The sequence below is a fragment of the Blennius ocellaris genome (genome assembly GCF_963422515.1).
Source record: "Blennius ocellaris genome assembly, chromosome: 10".
Taxonomy (NCBI): domain Eukaryota; kingdom Metazoa; phylum Chordata; class Actinopteri; order Blenniiformes; family Blenniidae; genus Blennius; species Blennius ocellaris.
In genome coordinates this window covers 1,473,294-1,492,032 of record NC_137659.1, presented here as the reverse complement: position 1 = coordinate 1,492,032, position 18,739 = coordinate 1,473,294, and the positions used below count along the sequence as shown (strand labels likewise).

The 18,739-nt window shown below is 46.3% G+C and overlaps 1 protein-coding gene across 1 annotated transcript; it reads left to right on the top strand.

The window, feature by feature from the left end:
• Positions 1-7,330: 7,330 nt before the first annotated feature.
• On the top strand, positions 7,331-17,731 carry LOC308135838 (protein APCDD1). Its single transcript, XM_080503965.1, is given in 6 exon segments — positions 7,331-7,676; positions 15,133-15,316; positions 15,417-15,954; positions 16,065-16,298; positions 16,300-16,387; positions 17,122-17,731. Coding segments are annotated over 6 exon segments (1,554 nt in total). The 5' UTR covers positions 7,331-7,633; the 3' UTR covers positions 17,589-17,731.
• The last annotated feature ends 1,008 nt before the right edge of the window (positions 17,732-18,739 follow it).

Sequence of the window (18,739 nt, the reverse complement as noted above, 5' to 3'; positions counted from 1 at the left end):
GTCCGCTTTGGTGTGGCGAGCCGTACTGTAAACTTGGCTGGCATGGAGGTAAGCCCCCACGACTTCAACCCTATACCCCACCCCCCCTTTCTCCCTCTCCCTCTCTCTCTTTCTTTTTTTTTTTTTTTATTTCTTCTTTTCTTTTTTTTATTTATACATATGCCTCTTCACCACAAGCAAGTCCAGAGAGCATCTGGTTCCTCTCGGTCCCTGCGGTCGCAACACTGAAGGAGCCGCCACATCAAAGCTCGCCCCATCCAGCCCGCAGAGCGCCCAGCGGAGCGACGAGAGAGGAAGAAGAAGAGAGAAAATCTGGGACAAATTCTGTTTCACACACACACACACACACACACACACACACACACACACACCACAAATCTGCCTTTGCTCATGAAACACTGCAGTACGTCGGTGGAAGTTGCGTCGCGAATCCATCGGTGTCTTGCGACCCGGCCGTCGTGTGCCCCCCCCCCACCCCCGCGGCTTCAGACGCTCCTCCGGCGTGACGTTTTTACGAAGTGTTAGTCGGATCACAGTTTTTGTTTTTTGTTTTGCACGGTCGCGTCTGTCGAACGTCGACGACGCCACTCAACCTCCCGCCTTTTTATTTTCGTGAGCTCAAAAATCCCCGAACAAAACGGCGAGGGGAGGATCGGAACTCCTCCTCGTCCGTCTTCAGGCTCCGACACGTAGGCAACGCAAGGCTTCGGGAAGATCAAATGCTGACTTTTGAAATGTGACCCCCTCCGTCCACACCCCCGTCATTCAAACGGCAACAGAACCCAAACAAGAGGGTACCTGCAGTCCCGCCGTGCTCAGGCATGTCACGTCTCCGACGACTGACGCGAGCGCCAAATGAATTGCCATTAGATCACATTGAGTCTCGCCTCTAAGCCGCCGCAAATCAGGAACAGATCTGGTGTCGTGGGCGTGCGAGTGTAAGGCTGGTGAGTGACTCCAGGCCTGCGACGCTTCGCTTTGTCTGCAAAGATTTAAAAAATAAATAAATAAATAAAAGCGCCTTGGAGATGAACGTCAATGAAGATACAAGTATACCAGTAATACATAGAGGTACACCAGCATGTCGGTACAAGTGTTTGGAGCTGATAGGTTTAGCTCTTTGATGTGCTCTTTGTGTCCTTGTCGTTGCCTTTTAACGACTTAAATATGTGTTTTATGATCGAGGTAAGAAGAGGAGGGGAACTCCTTCATCCCTAAAGCCCTTTTCCCTACAGAATTCGGATTATTTCATGTATGTATGTTTGTAAGTGCGTTATTTTTTGTGTGTGTTTTTCACTTGCAGCAACACAAATTGACACATAAAAACAAAACTGAAGGGTTTTAATGTCAACAGGAACTTTCTAACATTTTTCAAGAGAAAAACTGTCGTCCGTTTACACCACAGTGATACTCAAAAACGCTCTTTTTTTAAAACCCTTTGGGCACTTCCTGTGGAAACGTGCAAAAACGCAGCTTTTCTGAAACTCTGGTGTAGGTGTTTGTCGCCGCGGTAACCAGATCGTCTGCTCAGTAGAGACAATCAGAACAACGTAGGCGTCGTGACTCCCGGTCCATATTCTCCTGGAACTTGGTGCTTTTATTTTGACAGTCACGGTAATAACGATCCAACTTGGTGTTCTGTCCACTAGAAAAACAAACAGTAGGCTACCCACTAGTGGCCAAACATGAACACTACATCGTTTTCAGCGTTTCATTTTTAAAATGTTGCCGCGTAAACGTGAAACTTTCCTGACTCCTCGTCTGCTTGGTCCGGATAAAAGAAGGACAGAATGGGTCGATATGGACTACTGGCTAAAACGGGTCTTGGTCTCGCCATAGTAGGATTTGTAAATCAGCTGGTTGTCGTCAAGACGATGCCAATAGTCCTACGTGGGAATTACTGCGAGAGTCTGTCGGTTTTGTCAGTTGTTGAAGACATTCTCAGCTGTCTGCTGAGCGAGAGACCAGAGTCACACTCATTTCTTCATGAGTTGAATTTTTTTTTTTTTTAATACTTGTTTTTAATACATTCATTTTCTCTACTGATTTATCAAAAACAAATCCTCCCTCAGGACCTGATCTACTAAAGGTCAGACAGATGTGCAAGAACAGCACACATCTAGCACATTTTTCCATCATGAATATGGATGAATTTGTTTCCCGGATTTGTGCTAAAAAACACTGCCGGGGCTTTATGCTGCTATGCTAACGTGCCGACGTGAGCCTTCACATCTGAAATTGTTCACGTTGTTCCTGATTGCGTCTGTTTTCAATACATCTGAAAAGGAGGAGCAGATCAGACTTCATCGGGCTTTTATTGTGGCGAGAAGCATTTTCCTCCTCCGGCTCCACATGACTTTTGTTTGTGGACTTTTTTTTTTTTATTAGAAGAATTTTCTGTTTGTGCTCGATGTTCCTTGTCTTGTTCTTCTTCTTCTTCTTATTCTTATTATTATTATTATGCAACTTAACATGAGAATGGAATTTATCATGCTTTATGGAAGACGTCTAAATGAGCCCACGTGAGTTTATAGAATCTAAATAAAAAACGTTTTATTTATTAGATGCAAATTGTCTAAATCAGGGCTGTCGAATCTGAACCAACAAGGAAATTGTAGAAATTTCAAAGAAAATATTGATTTAAAAAAAATAACATTTCTTAATCGCAGTTCCTCAGTCTTTTCCTCAGGTTTTGATTTTTTTTTTTTTTTTTTACATTTCACTGTATTTTGGCATCATAGATTTTCCATTAAAGTTCGACTTCCTGTTCAGATTGTAGTCATTTTCAGTAGTAATTGTTTGTTTTTGTAAAGTAATATAGACATTTGCGCCACAACAACATAAACCACCTTTTATGGAATTATTTTACAGGTCCGGCCCAATAAAGATGAAATTATGCTGCACGCGACCCCCTGAACTAGAAAGAGTTTAACACCTTTGATCTACCTTTGATCTTGTGTTTTAGATCAACTCGTTTAACGAATCAAACTTTGATATCTTTACATTCATACTATAGATAAGAACGTCATCGAGGTTTGTGGTGCCGCATTATATAATAACATCTTCAATAAACTTTGCTACATTTTACAATATCTTGTTACATATCGCAACAGTTCTTACCTCCTTTTAAAAAAAAATTTTGAATTTGGTGCATTATGTAATGAAATGTTGCCCTTTAACCATATACAAAGTTTAATAACGATAAAATACTAATATCCAGTTGCACTCTTTTGTTTCTCCCCGCCAACATAGCGATCAAGTGTAACTTTTTGGATCACCTGCCACTGTGTGTGGATTTTTAAAAGTTACAAGACAATCAGTGTTTCTATTTCTACTATATCTAAGAAATTAAACCAGATTTTAAATGCTACTGAGTGCGTTTTCATTTCGTAACAACTGCTGCAATATGTGTCATATTATTACATAATAAGTTGAAAATGTTTTACATCCACGGTTACATAAGTCGACTTTTCTTCCGGGGTTCGGTTGTGAATCGCAGCGGCGGGACTCGATTGTCTGAGTCTCTGCAGGAATGAATCGGCAAGGATCAAAATGCTGGAAGTGAAGCGAGCGTGAAGGTCAGACTGTCAAGAACACATGCGCCGCTTCCCAGTCGCTCCGCTTCGTTCTTTTATTGCTTGTTTTCAAACGCCTCCCCCCAGAGCTCGTTTCATGGTCATTAAGAGGTTTCACTGCCGCCATCAAAGCCCCCGGGTGAATGCCTCGGGTGGAAACGTCTGCACACGACCTCTGCGTGTTTTATATTTAAAACAATGAGACAAAAGCGGGACGGTGCCTGGCACGGCCTGTGTCCGTGAGGCAGCTGGCACCGCAGAGAGGACCAGCAGGGGCCCCCGCGGTGGGGGCCCGAGGCCCCCGGACAGACCGGAGGAAAACACCGACCACAGGAATCCCAACAACTGGCGACGGCAACAGCAGCTTTGATGAGAACTGCTCAAGTTTCCTCACAGATTTGAGTGATTTTAAATGGGTTTTTTATCTTTCTGTGGTTTGTGCTGGTGATTAAGCTTCTCGTTTGATTGCATGAGGTTTGTTTTTGTTTTTTTTTCTCTCCTTCCATCAGATGGATGCTGCAGCTCATTTCTAAGAAAAAAAGAAAAACCTCAGCAGTCCAGAAAATTGCCCAAGGTAAACAATCCGATGTGACAGCTCGTGAGTTTTTTTTCAGTTTGATAATAATTCATACTTGGAGTGTGTGTGTGTGTGTGTGTGTGTGTGTGTGTGTGTGTGTGTGTGTGTGTGTGTGTGTGTGCCAACTCTGGATTATTCATTTGGACGTGTCTCTTTCTTGTTTTTTTGTTTTTTTTTAATTCTGTTTGTTTCTCTTGTCTAGTTTTGTTTTGTTCTAGTTTTTTTTTTTTTGCATGTTCAGAAATAAAATAAAATTAACTAAATTAAAATAAAAAATAACGATTAAATTCAATTCAGTTCAATAAATAGAATAAATAAAATTAAATAAATAAATAGATAAAATGTTATAAAATTATTAAATAAATAAAATTTAATAAATAGATAAAATGTAATAAAATAATTAAATTAAATTGAACTAAATAAATAGAATAAATACAATTAAATAAATAGATAAAATGTCAAATAAATTAAACCAAAACTTACTTGTTTGTTCAAGACCTTCAAAATCATGTGTCGACACTCTTGACCTAAATCCAACAGGAAGTCCACAATTTGCCTTTCAAAATAAGAATTTTGCCCCAAATTGTAATCAGGTCTCACGGCCTGCAGGAATGTCGTAGAGAGATCAAACCAAAACGTACTTGTTCGTATCAGAAAGACCTACAAAATCTCCCCTGACACCTCGGACTTAAATCCAACAGGAAGTCTGTAATTTAATCTTCGTGGCCGCGCCACAAATTCCAATATTCGCCATCAAACAGGAAGTCCACTGTAAATACCTTCCTTCAATTCTCAATTCTTTCCTTAGAGTGCAGATCCGATCAGAGTCATGTGGCGATGACGACCACCGGCCAGAGCGCCACCTGCTGGAAGCAGGAAGTGGGGCGTACGACGCCACGGGAGTCCACACGTGATCACAGGTGGCAATGAACAGGCGCAGTGCCCCCTGCTGGGTGGACGAGCACGAGGTTTCTTCGCACTCGTCTGCTCTGACTTGTCTGCTCTGACTCATCTGCTCTGACTCGTCTGCTCTGACTCTGACAAACCGACGAGCCGTCAGCGCCGGCCAGGACGTTTTCATGCCCAATATCACCGGTTCTTCACAGGAAATGAGATGCCTAACCCCCCCCCCTTTTTTTTAATGGCTCTACTGTTCCATTCAGCCTTTTCACAATCAAAGCCAGCTTATCTCCACCTCTCATAGATCGCATTCCTGCCGCGGCACAAAGAGGGTGCAGCGACGCTTTGATGAGCCACACAGGACGACACACAAGGGTCAACACACCAGAACAACCCCACCCCCCCCCCCCCCCCACCCTCCACCTCCACCCCCCCAAAACCCTCTCCTCTGTGCCGCTTCTCCTTATTAACTCCCCTTCCGGCCGTCCCCTCAATCCCGGCGCTCTGTTTGTCCGGATCTTGCTCGCCGGCTTTTCCGGTTGCTCAAGAAAAGAAGGAATTGAAAGAGGGAGAGGAAAAAGGGACGGAGGCCAGGAATCAGTCTCCCGGAGCGTTTTTGGCCGAAGGATTAGAGGAAGCAGAGCAAACAGCGAGGACGCAAACAATAGAAATTAATTAGAACTCCCTGCGTTGAGCATCGCTCTACTGGTTGATGTTGGGGGGGGGGGGGGGGGGGGGGGATTAGGAGGATAAGCACTTGAAACACTGTTTTTTTGTAACTACAACTTCTTTCTATGTGAGAACACATGAATTTAAAATAAAAAAAACAGCTTTCAAGAAATTTGTTTTATTTTTTATTTGACACTCTACATTTAAAACGACTTTATATAAAGCTAAAGAGACTAGTAGTTAGTCACTTTCTACCAGAGAGGCTAAACCGAGAAAACGTCTTGTTTCCTGATCAGAAACTTCAGATTTGTCAGGACAGACCAGGATGTGACTTCTACACTTCATTAGCTAACTGGGGAACTTCATGTTTCATGTTGTCTGCATCTTATGGCTTCAAAGTATTTCCAGGTTGTGACTTTTACTGTCGCATCGTGACTTTTACTGTCGTGACTTTTATTTTCGTGACTTTTGCTGTTGTGTCGTGACTTTTACTGTCGTGACTTTTGCTGTTATGTCGTGACTTTTACTGTTGTGTCGTGACTTTTACTCTTGTGTCATGACCTTTGCTGCTGTGTCGTGACTTTTACTGTTGTGTCGTGACTTTTACTCTTGTGTCATGACCTTTGCTGCTGTGTCGTGACTTTTACTGTCGTGACTTTTGCTGTTGTGTCGTGACTTTTACTCTTGTGTATTGACCTTTGCTGTTGTTTCGTGACTTTTACTGTTGTGTCGTGACTTTTAATGTTGTGTCGTGACTTTTACTGTTGTGTCGTGACTTTTAATGTTGTGTCGTGACTTTTACTGTTGTGTCGTGACTTTTGCTGTTGTGTCGTGACTTTTACTCTTGTGTCATGACCTTTGCTGCTGTGTCGTGACTTTTACTGATGTGACTTTTGCTGTTGTGTCGTGACTTTTACTGTCGTGACTTTTGCTGCAGTGTTGTCACTTTTTGTTGTTATGTTGTGACTTTTACTGTTGGGACTTTTGCTGTCGGGACTTTTGCTCTCGTGCGGTGCTGTTGGCCCTTCTGGGCCACCGTAGTTCTGGGCCACTTTAAGCTACAGACAGTATCAAGCAGGACAGGAGATTAATAAAGAAATGTCCCTCTGTGTTTAAATAATGCTGAGCTGAGATCTGAAACGTGACACCTTAATTCCTGCCAGTCAGAAAGTGAACATTCTACTCTGCTGCGTTCACATATTTGTAAATTGTGATGGAATCAGTGGCTCACGAGGCACGAGTGGATAAAATCGGGTTTCTTCCAAATGAAGAGCAACATGGGAGTTAAAAAGAGAGAAAATCCCTATTAGAGATCACGTTGGTCACTTCTGACAGCTTTCATATAACAACGGTTAAGCTCGAATAAGTAATTCTGTAAAATGTGTGCGAGTTTTTTCTTTCTATTGAGCGCATGAATGTTTTTTTAAAAAACAAAACTTCCCCGCCCCTGAAATATGTGCCGTGTGGGGAGGAGGGGAGTCCAGTCTCTGGACACATGTTGCAGACCAGCCCTCCTCCTCTTCCTCCTCCTCCTCCTCCTCCTCCTCCTCCTCCTCCTCCGCAGGACGCACAGACGACGCGCGTAAAAGTGCCCGAGCCGCTTCACTTTAAAGCGCTGATCCGCGGCGCGCGCGCGCCTCGCACCGTTCGGACTTTACTCCGCTTTATCAACCGCGATGTTTCCACGGTCTTGAGCCAGATCCTCCGCGGCGGGATCCACGTACGTTTCCTCCCGTGATGCCGGGACTCCGCAGCCGCGTTAGCGCCGCGCTTTGGATCCAACATGTGAGGATTTCTGGGGGAATTACCAAAGACGCTGCGTAAAGGAGAAGGGGGGGGGAGAGAGAGAGAGAGAAAAAAAAGAAAAAAGAAGAAGCTTAAAATAACCAGCGAAGCTCGTTTTGAATGCGGAATGGAACCCTCAACCACAATCCTGCTGGCTGCCGCTGTTTTAGGTAAGAATCCTCCCCACGTTTATGGGGATCGGCGCTACTTTGCGGGTTTGATGCGGCGCAACAAGTGCGAACAACGTGTTTGTCTCCACCTGCGCCTGAGAGCGGCTTTCAGTTATTTACTTCACTTCGGTGTTTCATAAACTTAAGTGTAGTTTTCCCACGTGTTGTTAGTCAGGTGGGAACCTGCTCCGTGTCTGTGATCACACCTGTTTACCTGCGTGCGCAACTGTAGTAACAACAATAATAACAATAATACTAATGTTACGGCATGTTTGAGGACAGTAATATAAATCTTCCCCGGGGCAGTTGGGCAGATGAAAGCGTTGTGAGACTTAAAAGCCACTTAAAAATATCCGTTCCCGATGAAAACTCTGCTTGTTGAGGATCGTTGTTGTTGCGTCCATCTGCTGCCGGTGACGTGATGAGGAAGGAAACTTCAAATGACCACTTGGACATTTTGGGAAGGAAAAAAAGAAAGAAATAAAGGATATTTTGGAGTCCACTTATCCTGAAGTGTGTTTAAGTGGATCCAACGTTCAATTAAGTGGTGCGTTATTGCAGCCTTTCTCTGTTGTAATGAAAACGAGCTGTCAGTCCGGATTAGAGCTGTAAATCTTCTGGGAGAGGAGGAGGAGAGGGAAAAACTCTTTTCACAGAGAAACAGCAGTTTAAAACAGCACGTGGAACTGCTTGGACTTCACCTTCCTGCGGGTTTAATCCAATAAATCTTCACCAGAACTTTTTAAAGTTGAGTTCTATCCCGGAATATTGAGCAGGAAAATGGAAATATTGGCTCCAACGATGGCATGTTGGGGTTTGATGGCAGGAGTTTTGATCTTTTCCGACACAGAGAAAAATCACTCTTTATTGAATTATGCTCCTAAATGCTTTTTAGTGCGAGACGTGAGAAATAAATCAGCTTTTGAATCACTTAAGTGTACATCCACCTACTGTATGTATTTATATATATATATATGTCATATTCACCATAAAACTGGATGGTGTCTCTGTTTTCTCTTAATTCCATCCGGTCTGTGCTTATATCAGTCAGTCTTTTACATATATTACTTATTTATCTATATTTAACTTTCTTTTCTATCAATTCTGTGTGCCTTTTAAAGAATGTCTTCTTTTGTTTGTCTAAGAAGACAAGAAGTCAATGTATAAGACAGAAACTCTTAAGTTTTCTTGTCTCAAAGAAATCCGGGATTCTACAAGCTGTGAATGGATTTGTGTGCTTTTCATAACAGTTCATACTTCTAATGCACTAGAAAAACCTGAATTTACAAGCTGGCTGCTGAAACACTTGAACAGCTTAAGAATACTTGTGTAAAAAAAAAAAAAAAAAAAAACGTTTTCAAAACTGAAAAATATTGACATTTAAGTGAAACATGCCTGGATTCTGTGAAGAGTTTACATGTTCTCGCTCTGAACAGTCCAAAAACACGCATTTCATCATATGTTGTGTCTCTAAATCGCCTGTAAATTTGTCGATTCTGCGATGGGACTGGTGACCCGTCCCCGCCCTGGAATAGAACCCAGTGACCTCTAACCCCCCCGACGCCGAGGTGGTTGAAGCCGTTTCACAATATGGAGAGACTAAAGTTGAATTTATTGCTAGAAATCGACACATACAGCAAACAAAAATACATGCAAGTTAAGAAATCAGTTGTGAATACGGGGTTTTAAAGCCTCCTGAATGAAACAAACTGCAATAAAACCACAAAAAACAAACAAAACTGCAGTATAAGTGCAGTTATGTCGACAGGACCGGGAAGCGAGTGCCAGCGACCAAAATTGATCAGCTGGTGAAATGTTCTGGGAATGAACGCTTTGATGTGCGATCGTCTTCAAAGGAGCCCGGAGACGACAAAGACAAGTCCACAGTCAGGGGAGTAATCAGTGCCACGGCTTGCAGAGACGAGCGAGTCTTCAAAGTGTTTTGGTAAAAGACAGTATGAGCCGAGAGGGAGGGAGGGGGGGGGGGGGGGCAATCTGAGAGCCAGGGAATCACTTTTCGCGGTCTCCATCAGTCAAAGGAGGAAGAGTGGCGGTTAGCAGCTGCCTTGGAAGTCTACATGTACAAATTTCCAGTTTTTTTTTTTTTTTCCATGTCGACTCTGTTGAGCTGAAAAGTTTGTGACATTTCAAACAGCCCCCAGAAAGAAAGAAAGAAAGTCAAAACCAGCCATTAAATACTTACAAATGAGACCAAAGGAATGTGTCAAATTCCCGTTCCACTCATGGTTGATGCTCGTTGGCAAACTGCAAAACAAACACAGATTAATCCCGTTCTCCACTGCACTGGCCTCAATAAGCTTTCTGAACAATCGTTTGGAGCCTGAGAGTTGTTTACTGATCCGTCCAGACAGAAAATGTCTCAACGACACGTCATCTTCACCACGACGAGTCTTGGTTTTTTTTTGGGAAAGATTCAAATTTTGACATAAAACCACCAAAACACATGAATCATGTTATATTTTTGAATTACAGAATATTACTATTTTCGTACAATAAAAAAATGACATGCTGATTTTAACGTTTATCTCAGATTTCTATTTGTGGAATAGCTTATATCTATATTTTTTCTTAAAGGGTCATGTTCAAAAGCCAATTCCTAAAGTTTTCCCAGCAGAGCTAATCGTCTCCACACCTGAAAGACGCCCCAGAAGTTTAGAAAGTGTGTCCTCCCTCTCTCTATTTTAAAAAGTGTGTTGCTCCAAGCAGCCAATCAGAAATCAAACCCTATATAGTGTCATCGGGGGTTTTAGCCAATCACAATCAAAGGTCGGCTCCTCCCCCCTTTGACTCCTCCCACAATCAGGCGGCTCTGCTCTGGCACATGGCGCCACGAGAGGAAGTACTTCCTCCTCTATCTCAAAGATGGCCGTGTGTGTGGGCGGAGCCAATCCAGCTCACACAAGACACAGCAGATTCTGAATGCAGCTCCCGGGATCCGATATTCAAACGGAGGCTGCAACATGTTAAACTGAGATTTCAGCATATATTTTCATGTTAAAAACATCAAAGTGTGTTGTTGACGGTAACCGAACTATGAAGTCACTCTTTTGTCCTTCCTGTGTCACAAAATGTGTCGTAAAGCTCCCGGTGTCCGACACGATGAGGCACCGAGGGCAACAACGAGCCACGAGAGGCTCCGGGCCGGCCAAACTGCCAGCAAACCGTGAACATTGCCAAGTAATCATTGATGGTTTTAACACGTTTCTGAAGGGCGGAGAACACGACGCTGAGACCCGAGCGGAAATATCAGTGATGCTGCCATGAAATTATTATTTTTTTAATTTTTTTTTGACATTTCACTGCATTTTGCACCAGAAAACTTCTTTAAAAGTAGCTTTATGTTGATATTCTAGTCACTTTAATTAGTAATTGTATGGGTTTTTTGGATTTTTTTTGCAAATATATGGACATTCTCATCGCAGAGTCGACTCTGCATAAAGAACAACTTTAAAGTATAAATCTACAGGTTATTATGGCTCTATTTGCTGCCGTTTTGCCGTGATGACGTGAGCGCTCGTGTGCTGGAAACTAGAAAAACCATAGAAAAAAACAAAAATCCCCACGCCTCCAGATAGTTTTTACGTGGCTTTCTTTAAAAACAAGGCAAAAAGAGAACAATTCCGCTGCAGTTAAAAGTGTGAAAGTGTCGTAAAGTTGACAAACGGTGTGGAGCTCTTGATAATCATCCCCTCATGTGTTTCGCCGTCGGTTTGTTTCGTTGCAACGTCACGTCAGAGGATTTGCGACTTGTGATTTCAATAAAAGCCACGATTTCCTCTGAAGCTGCTTGGTCGGGAAAAAAACAAACAAACTCAGGATCAGACACAATAACACTTCATGTTTCAAAAAAAAAAAAATCAAAAGGAGCCCAATTCGATTTAGTTTGATTCTGTTTATTCACTGATTAGTTCGGATCGGATTCCTCTCCAACATGTGCTGTGTGTTTTGTTTTTTTTGTTTTTTTGTTTAAGGTGGAAAGTCCCTGATTTCAACAAAAACAGAAAAGATGTTTTGGATTTTACCCTGAATTTCTTCTGCTTCTTTTAAAGTAAATGTGATGAAAAGGTTTCACCTCCATGCAGATGGATTTGTGGGCCCGTTCCCACGGCAACGCTCCAGATAAGTTCTATGTTTACACGACAACGCTGCTTTTTGAAAAAATGCACCGTAAACTCCCACGGAAAATGCAACTTTGTGAAAATGCTCAGGCTCCACCTCTGTGTCGACGGCGGGGAAAACGCTGCTCCTGCGCCGGCGGAACCAGAGCCGTAGCAGATAGATGTTCTGCACATGCTCAGTTCATATTCTCCTGGGATTTGGTACTTTTATTTTGACAGTCGCCGTAATAACAATCCACCTTGGTCGTCTGTCCATACGAACGTCAGTGTTTATAGCGTGTGTGTGTGTGTGGTTTCATTCCATAAACAACCTAGAGCTACACTCGGTAGAGCGCGTATTCCAACGCCACAGAGGCGAGTTAGCATCGCTGCCATGATAGCCGTTAGCTCATATCGATCCTAACGAGGTCGGTCGGGCATCTACGTCACTGTGTGGAACACTGAGTGGGGAGCGTCTCCACGGCAACAGACGCTGATCCCCTTTGATCTCCATGAGGCGCCTCTTTCATCCGCTTTGTATGGGAACATTTTTCACAGCTTTGATGACAAATCCTCCCTGAGGATTTCACGCAATTCTTGTGAGAAGTTTATTTGCAAATAGTTGGTAAAATACACACAAATCAATGAATTAATAAATGAATAAAGACACATAAACAAAAACTAACCAAGACGCCCTGTAAAACAGCTGGATACAGTTTTGCTCCTCGTGGAGCGTTCGGGTCCCGCCCTCGGCGTGACGATCGGCACTGGAATTAAACGCGAGGCGGCATTCCTCTGCAGTAAACGACGCGGCGCCGACGCGAGGAATTTAAGAGGCAAAGGCTTCGTATTTCAAGGTGGATCTCGGCGACGTTCACAGCATTACGTGGAAATAGATCCCCGCTGGAATGCGAGCTCCGGGGCTTTGCTTTGGCTCTGGAAATGCTTTCATTTCCGACACGTTATCCCGTTAAGCCGGGTGCATCTCTGGAGGTTTTGTTATTTCGTGTGCTGAGTGACGAGGGTGGGAGGTGAGAACTTTCTCTTGTGTTTTGGGTTTTTTTTGTTGTTTTTATTCCCCCCATGTCGGTTCGGTTTGTCCGAGTCCGTTAACGGAAGCGAGACTTTCGCTTATCGCCTCCCCAGTTTATTACCTGATCAGTGGAAGTAATCCATTACTATTCATCCCAGGTGTGGCGGGTCGCTGATAAAAGAGTTAAAACACTTTAAACTGCTTCCGCGAGGCAGATTGGAAGCAGAAGGCTGAAGGCAGCTTTCCTTCCGTTTGATCTCGGTGTGATTGACGCTCCTGTCGGCTCAGTTATGAGGGTGTAAAAACCTGAGTGGTTTTATTTACTATTTTTAACAACGTCGGAGCAATTATTTGACTTCATAAAGCTGCTCACTGGATTCCTGATCATTTATTACCTTTTGGGGGACGACTGTTATGTTTTTGTCTGCGTATATTTTTTGGTTTGTATGTATTTTACCAACTTTTCGTAAAAACTTTTCAAACACTTTGGATGAGATTTTCAGGCAAGGATGGGGCCATTCAATTTTAACATAACATAACGTTGCCTGTTTTAATCCGATTGGTGTCAAACTATCGCTAAAATGTTCTGTTTTCAATTCTCTATCCTCTGATATGCTACATGAGGGAGTGATGTCATCACCCTGGTTAGTGGTTGGGGGTCAAAGGTCCGTAACCCACTGGTTTCCATGGTGACAGGTCCATGAGTGTAGCTCTAGTCTGAAACGTGACAAATGTAGCGCTGGTGAAGCTCTGCGCTCTACCGAGTGTAGTTCTAGTCTGAAATGTGACAAATGTGGCGCTGGTGAAGGTCTGCGCTCTACCGAGTGTAGTTCTAATCTGAAACGTGACAAATGTGGCGCTGGTGAAGGTCTGTGCTCTACCGAATGTAGCTCTAGTCTGAAACGTGACAAATGTGGCGCTGGTGAAGGTCTGCGCTCTACCGAGTGTAGCTCTAGTCTGAAACGTGACAAATGTCGCGGTAGTGAAACTCTGCACTCTACCGAGTGTAGTTCTAGTCTGAAACGTGACAAATGTGGCGCTGGTGTAGGTCTGCGCTCTACCGAGTGTAGCTCTAGTCTGAAACGTGACAAATGTAGCGCTGGTGAAGGTCCGTGCTCTACCGAGTGTAGTTCTAGTCTGAAACGGGACAAATGTGGTGCTGGTGAATGTCTGCGCTCTACCGAGTGTAGTTCTAGTCTGAAATGTGACAAATGTGGCGCTGCTGAAGGTCTGCGCTCTACCGAGTGTAGTTCTAGTCTGAAACGTGACAAATGTGGCGCTGGTGAAGGTCTGCGCTCTACCGAGTGTAGTTCTAGTCTGAAACGTGACAAATGTGGTGCTGGTGCAGGTCTACGCTCTACCGAGTGTAGTTCTAGTCTGAAACGTGACAAATGTGGCACTGGTGAAGATCTGCGCTCTACCGAATGTAGTTCTAGTCTGAAACGTGACAAATGTGGCGCTGGTGCAGGTCTACGCTCTACCGAATGTAGCTCTAGTCTGAAATGTGACAAATGTGGCGCTGGTGCAGGTCTGCGCTCTACCGAGTGTAGTTCTAGTCTGAAACGTGACAAATGTAGCGCTGGTGCAGGTCTGCGCTCTACCGAGTGTAGTTCTAGTCTGAAACTTGACAAATGTGGCGCTGGTGAAACTCTGCGCTCTACCGAGTGTAGTTCTTGTCTGAAACGTGACAAATGTGGCGCTGGTGAAGGTCTGCGCTCTACCGAGTGTAGTTTTAGTCTGAAAAATGACAAATGTGGCGCTGGTGAAACTCTGCGCTCTACCGAGTGTAGTTCTAGTCTGAAAAATGACAAATGTGGCGCTGGTGAATGTCTGCACGCTACCGAGTGTAGTTCTAGTCTGAAACGTGACAAATGTCGCGGTGGTGCAAGTCTGCGCTCTACCGAGTGTAGCTCTAGTCTGAAACGTGACAAATGTCGCGGTGGTGCACTCTGCGCTCTACCGAGTGTAGTTCTCGTCTGAAACGTGACAAATGTGGCGCTGGTGAAGGTCTGCGCTCTACCGAGTGTAGTTCTAGTCTGAAACTTGACAAATGTGGGGCTGGTGCAAGGCTGCGCTCTACCGAGTGTAGTTCTAGTCTGAAACTTGACAAATGTGGGGCTGGTGCAAGTCTGCGCTCTACCGAATGTAGCTCTAGTCTGAAACGTGACAAATGTGGCGCTGGTGAAGCTCTGCGCTCTACCGAGTGTAGCTCTAGTCTGAAACACGCTACCTTGACGTGCCATATCTGTTCCTCAGCACTGAGAATCTTAACGCTCTGATGTCTCCTGCGTTTTGTTTTGCGCAGTCTTGGCTGAAGGCGCCGCGCTCCACCTGTCGGACGGGCGCCACAGTCGACTCTCCCTGGAGAAAACCTTCGGCCGCTACGTCAGAGACTCGCAGTGCCAGCACATGCTGAAGCACCTCCACAACGGAGCGCGGATCGCCGTGCAGATGCCTCCGACCGTGGAGGGCCACTGGGTCTCCACCAGGTTCGTCCGTTCTCCGGTTTTTCTCCGACTGAGGTTAAAATGGCTAAATAAAAAAAAATGGCGGCCGAACCGCGTGTTGAACTGTTTCTCCGCCCCGCAGCTGCGAGGTGAGGCCCGGCCCGGAGTTCCTCACCCGCTCCTACAAGTTCTACTCCAACAACACCTTCCAGGCTCACCAGTTCTACTACGAGGACAACCACTGCACCAGGCCCAGCTACTCGCTGGTCATCCGGGGCCGCCTCCGCCTCCGCCAGGCCTCCTGGATCATCCGCGGCGGCACGGAGGCGGAGTACCACCTCCACCGGGTCCAGGCGGTGTGCCACACGGCCGCCGTGGCCAAAGAGCTGGGCCAGAGGCTGAACCGCAGCTGCCGGGGCGCCGCCGCCGCCGCCGCCGGGGGCCCCTGGGAGCCCGGCGTGGCCTACGAGCTGTGGAGCGAGGACGGCGGCCACGACTGCTCCCGGGAGCTCAACTTCGCCATGCACGAGCTGCAGCTGCTGCGGGTGGAGAAGCAGTACCTCCACCACAACCTGGACCACCTGGTGGAGGAGCTGTTCCTCGGCGACATCCACACCGAGGCGTCGCAGCGGCTGTACTACAAGCCGTCCAGCTACCAGGCGGCGCTGCAGAACGCAAAGGTGAGTCCCTCACCTGCGCTGGGGGGGGCGGAGCTTAGAGGCAAGGCAAGGTTTATTTATAACACAGGTCGAGTCACGGTGTTGTTTTGTTTTTTTCCGCCTCCGTCCAGAACCACGACCTCGGCTGCGTCGCCTGCCGCATCATCTACCGGTCGGACGAGCTCCACCCGCCCGTCCTGCCGCCGCGGGCCGACCTGACGGTGGCGCTGTACGGCCAGTGGGTGAGCCAGCGCTGCGAGGTCCGCCCGGAGGTGCTCTTCCTCACGCGCCACTTCGTCTTCCACGACAACAACCACACGTGGGAGGGCCACTACTACCACTACTCCGACCCCGTCTGCCGCCACCCCCACCTTCACCATCTACGCCCGCGGCCGCTACAGCCGGGGGCTGCCCTCCGCCCGCGTCCCCGGCGCCACCGACTTCGTCTTCAAAGGTAAAACGGGGAGTCGGTCGGTCGCCGCGACGTCGTCGTGACACACGAGGGAAAATATTTCCACGACGCCAAACGATTAGAAAGACGACTTCAGTGTCAACATGAAACCTTCGAGTTTCGCTTCAAGTTGCGTTTCGAGTTGCGTTGCAGGAGTTTCAAGTTACACTTCGAGTTTCACTTCAAATTGTGTTTCAAGTCGCGTTGCAGGAGTTTCATGTCGCGTTTCAAGTTGCGCTGCAGGAGTTTCGAGTTGCACTTCAAATTTCGCTTCAAGTTGCGTTTCAAGCTGCATTGCAGGAGTTTTGAGTTGTGTTTCAAGTTGCATTTCAAATTGCGTTGCAGTACGTTTCAAGTTACACTTTGAGTTTCACTTCAAGTTGCGTTTCGAGTTGCATTGCAGGAGTTTCAAGTTGCGCTACAGGAGTTTTGACTTGCGTTTTGAGTTGCATTTCAAGTTTCCCTTCAAATTGTGTTTCAAGTTGCATTGCAGGAGTTTCAAGTCGCGTTTCAAATTGCGCTGCAGGAGTTTCAAGTTGCATTTCGAGTTGCACTTCAAGTTTCGCTTCAAGTTGCATTTCAAGTTGCATTGCAGGAGTTTTGAGCTACATTTCAAGTTGTGTTGCAACACGTTGCTGAAACGCAACCAATAGATGAAAAATGAACGGCATTCCGTCGTAATCATGCACAATTCCTCCAGCCACCGATGAAAATGTCCGTTGTCTGTCGTCCTCCAGTGAACCACATGCGGGTGACGCCGATGGACGTGGCCACCACCTCCCTGCTCAACGTCTTCAGCGGCAACGAGTGCGGCGCCCAGGGCTCGTGGCAGGCGGGCGTGGAGCAGGACGTCACCCTGACCAACGGCTGCGTGGCGCTGGGCATCCGGCTGCCGCACACCGAGTACGAGCTGTTCCGCATGGAGCAGGACGCCCACGGCCGCTACCTGCTGTACAACGGCCAGCGGCCCAGCGACGGCTCCAGCCCCGACCGGCCGGAGCGCCGCGCCTCGTCCTACCAGATGCCGCTGCTGCAGTGCTCGTCCAGCAGCCAGCCGTCCCGGGGCGGCGGCGAGGACGAGGACGGGGACGACGAACGGTCGCCGCAGCGCCGCAACGGCGGCCCGGGGCGGCACGGCGGGCGGCGCAGGGTCGCCGTGGCCCTCGCCGCCGTCGCCGCCGCCGTCATGCTCGGACTCTGTTAAAAGAGAGAGAGAGAGAGAGAGAGAGAGAGAGACTCGACACTGCTGCACCACACAAACTGCACTTTACCAGTGGAAACCTTCCACTCACACGTCTTTACCCGCAGCCGTACGACGCGAAGTGACTCCTCGCCGGCGTCGTTCAAACGCTCAAACGAACGTCGAGGGATCGACTCCGAAAGTCCTGGACGTCGTTTTACTCGTCACGTTACTTTGAAAGTTTTGTGGGAAAAAAAACAAAAAAACATGGAGGAGCCGTCAAATACAGGAGCGTCCGACTCCCCGGAGACGACGTCTGTCATTTTAATAAATCCATCATTCAGTTCATCGGCGTCAACGTCCTCTTGTCTTTTCTTCAATCCTGAGTCGCTTGCGGGATTTAGAGAACTTGAAAAACTTCTTGCAAACTTGAATGTTTCTTCTTCTGAATTCCTCAGTCAGAATGAATCAGAGTCATTTGACTCACAGAATCCAGCTCGTCCGATACGTAGATTCTTATTTAATCCTGTGTTTTAATATTCATGTTGGGGTTGTGTTGCTCTGCGATTCAGCCTGAAACGGAGGAAACTTCCCACGAGGCTCCGTCCAGGACTGAGAATCGTTTCACTTCACGCTTTAATGAAATGATTACAGGTTTCAGCGTCTCGTAAAGAGCGCCTTGTTTTGGGGGGGTTTTTCACTCTTTAAAGCTGAAATCACCACAGCAGGGGCTTTTTTTTTATTTTGTCCTCCAGAACGGGATCGTGTAGTAAAACTGCCTTTTGGCACGACGGCCTAGAAAATACTAAGTGACGGCGGCGAAAACCACCGAGTTAAAAATAAAACAGATGACGTCACGTTGAATAAAGCAGCCGCTGAAACATCACGAGGAGGTTAAAAGGTCAGAAGCATTTTAAAGACTCATTGTGTTTGGTGTGGAGTCGGGGTGCGTCCCAATAGTCCCTCCTGTCTCCTTTCCTGATGTCGTTCACAGAGATAAGGAAAAGTGTTAGGAGGCTTCCTGAAGGGGTTAAGGAAAGGTGTTAGGAGGCTTCCTGACGGGGTTAAGGAAAGGTGCTAGGAGGCTTCCTGACGGGGTTAAGGAAAGGTGTTAGGAGGCTTCCTGAAGGGGTTATGGAAAGGTGTTAGGAGGCTTCCTGAAGAGGTTAAGGAAA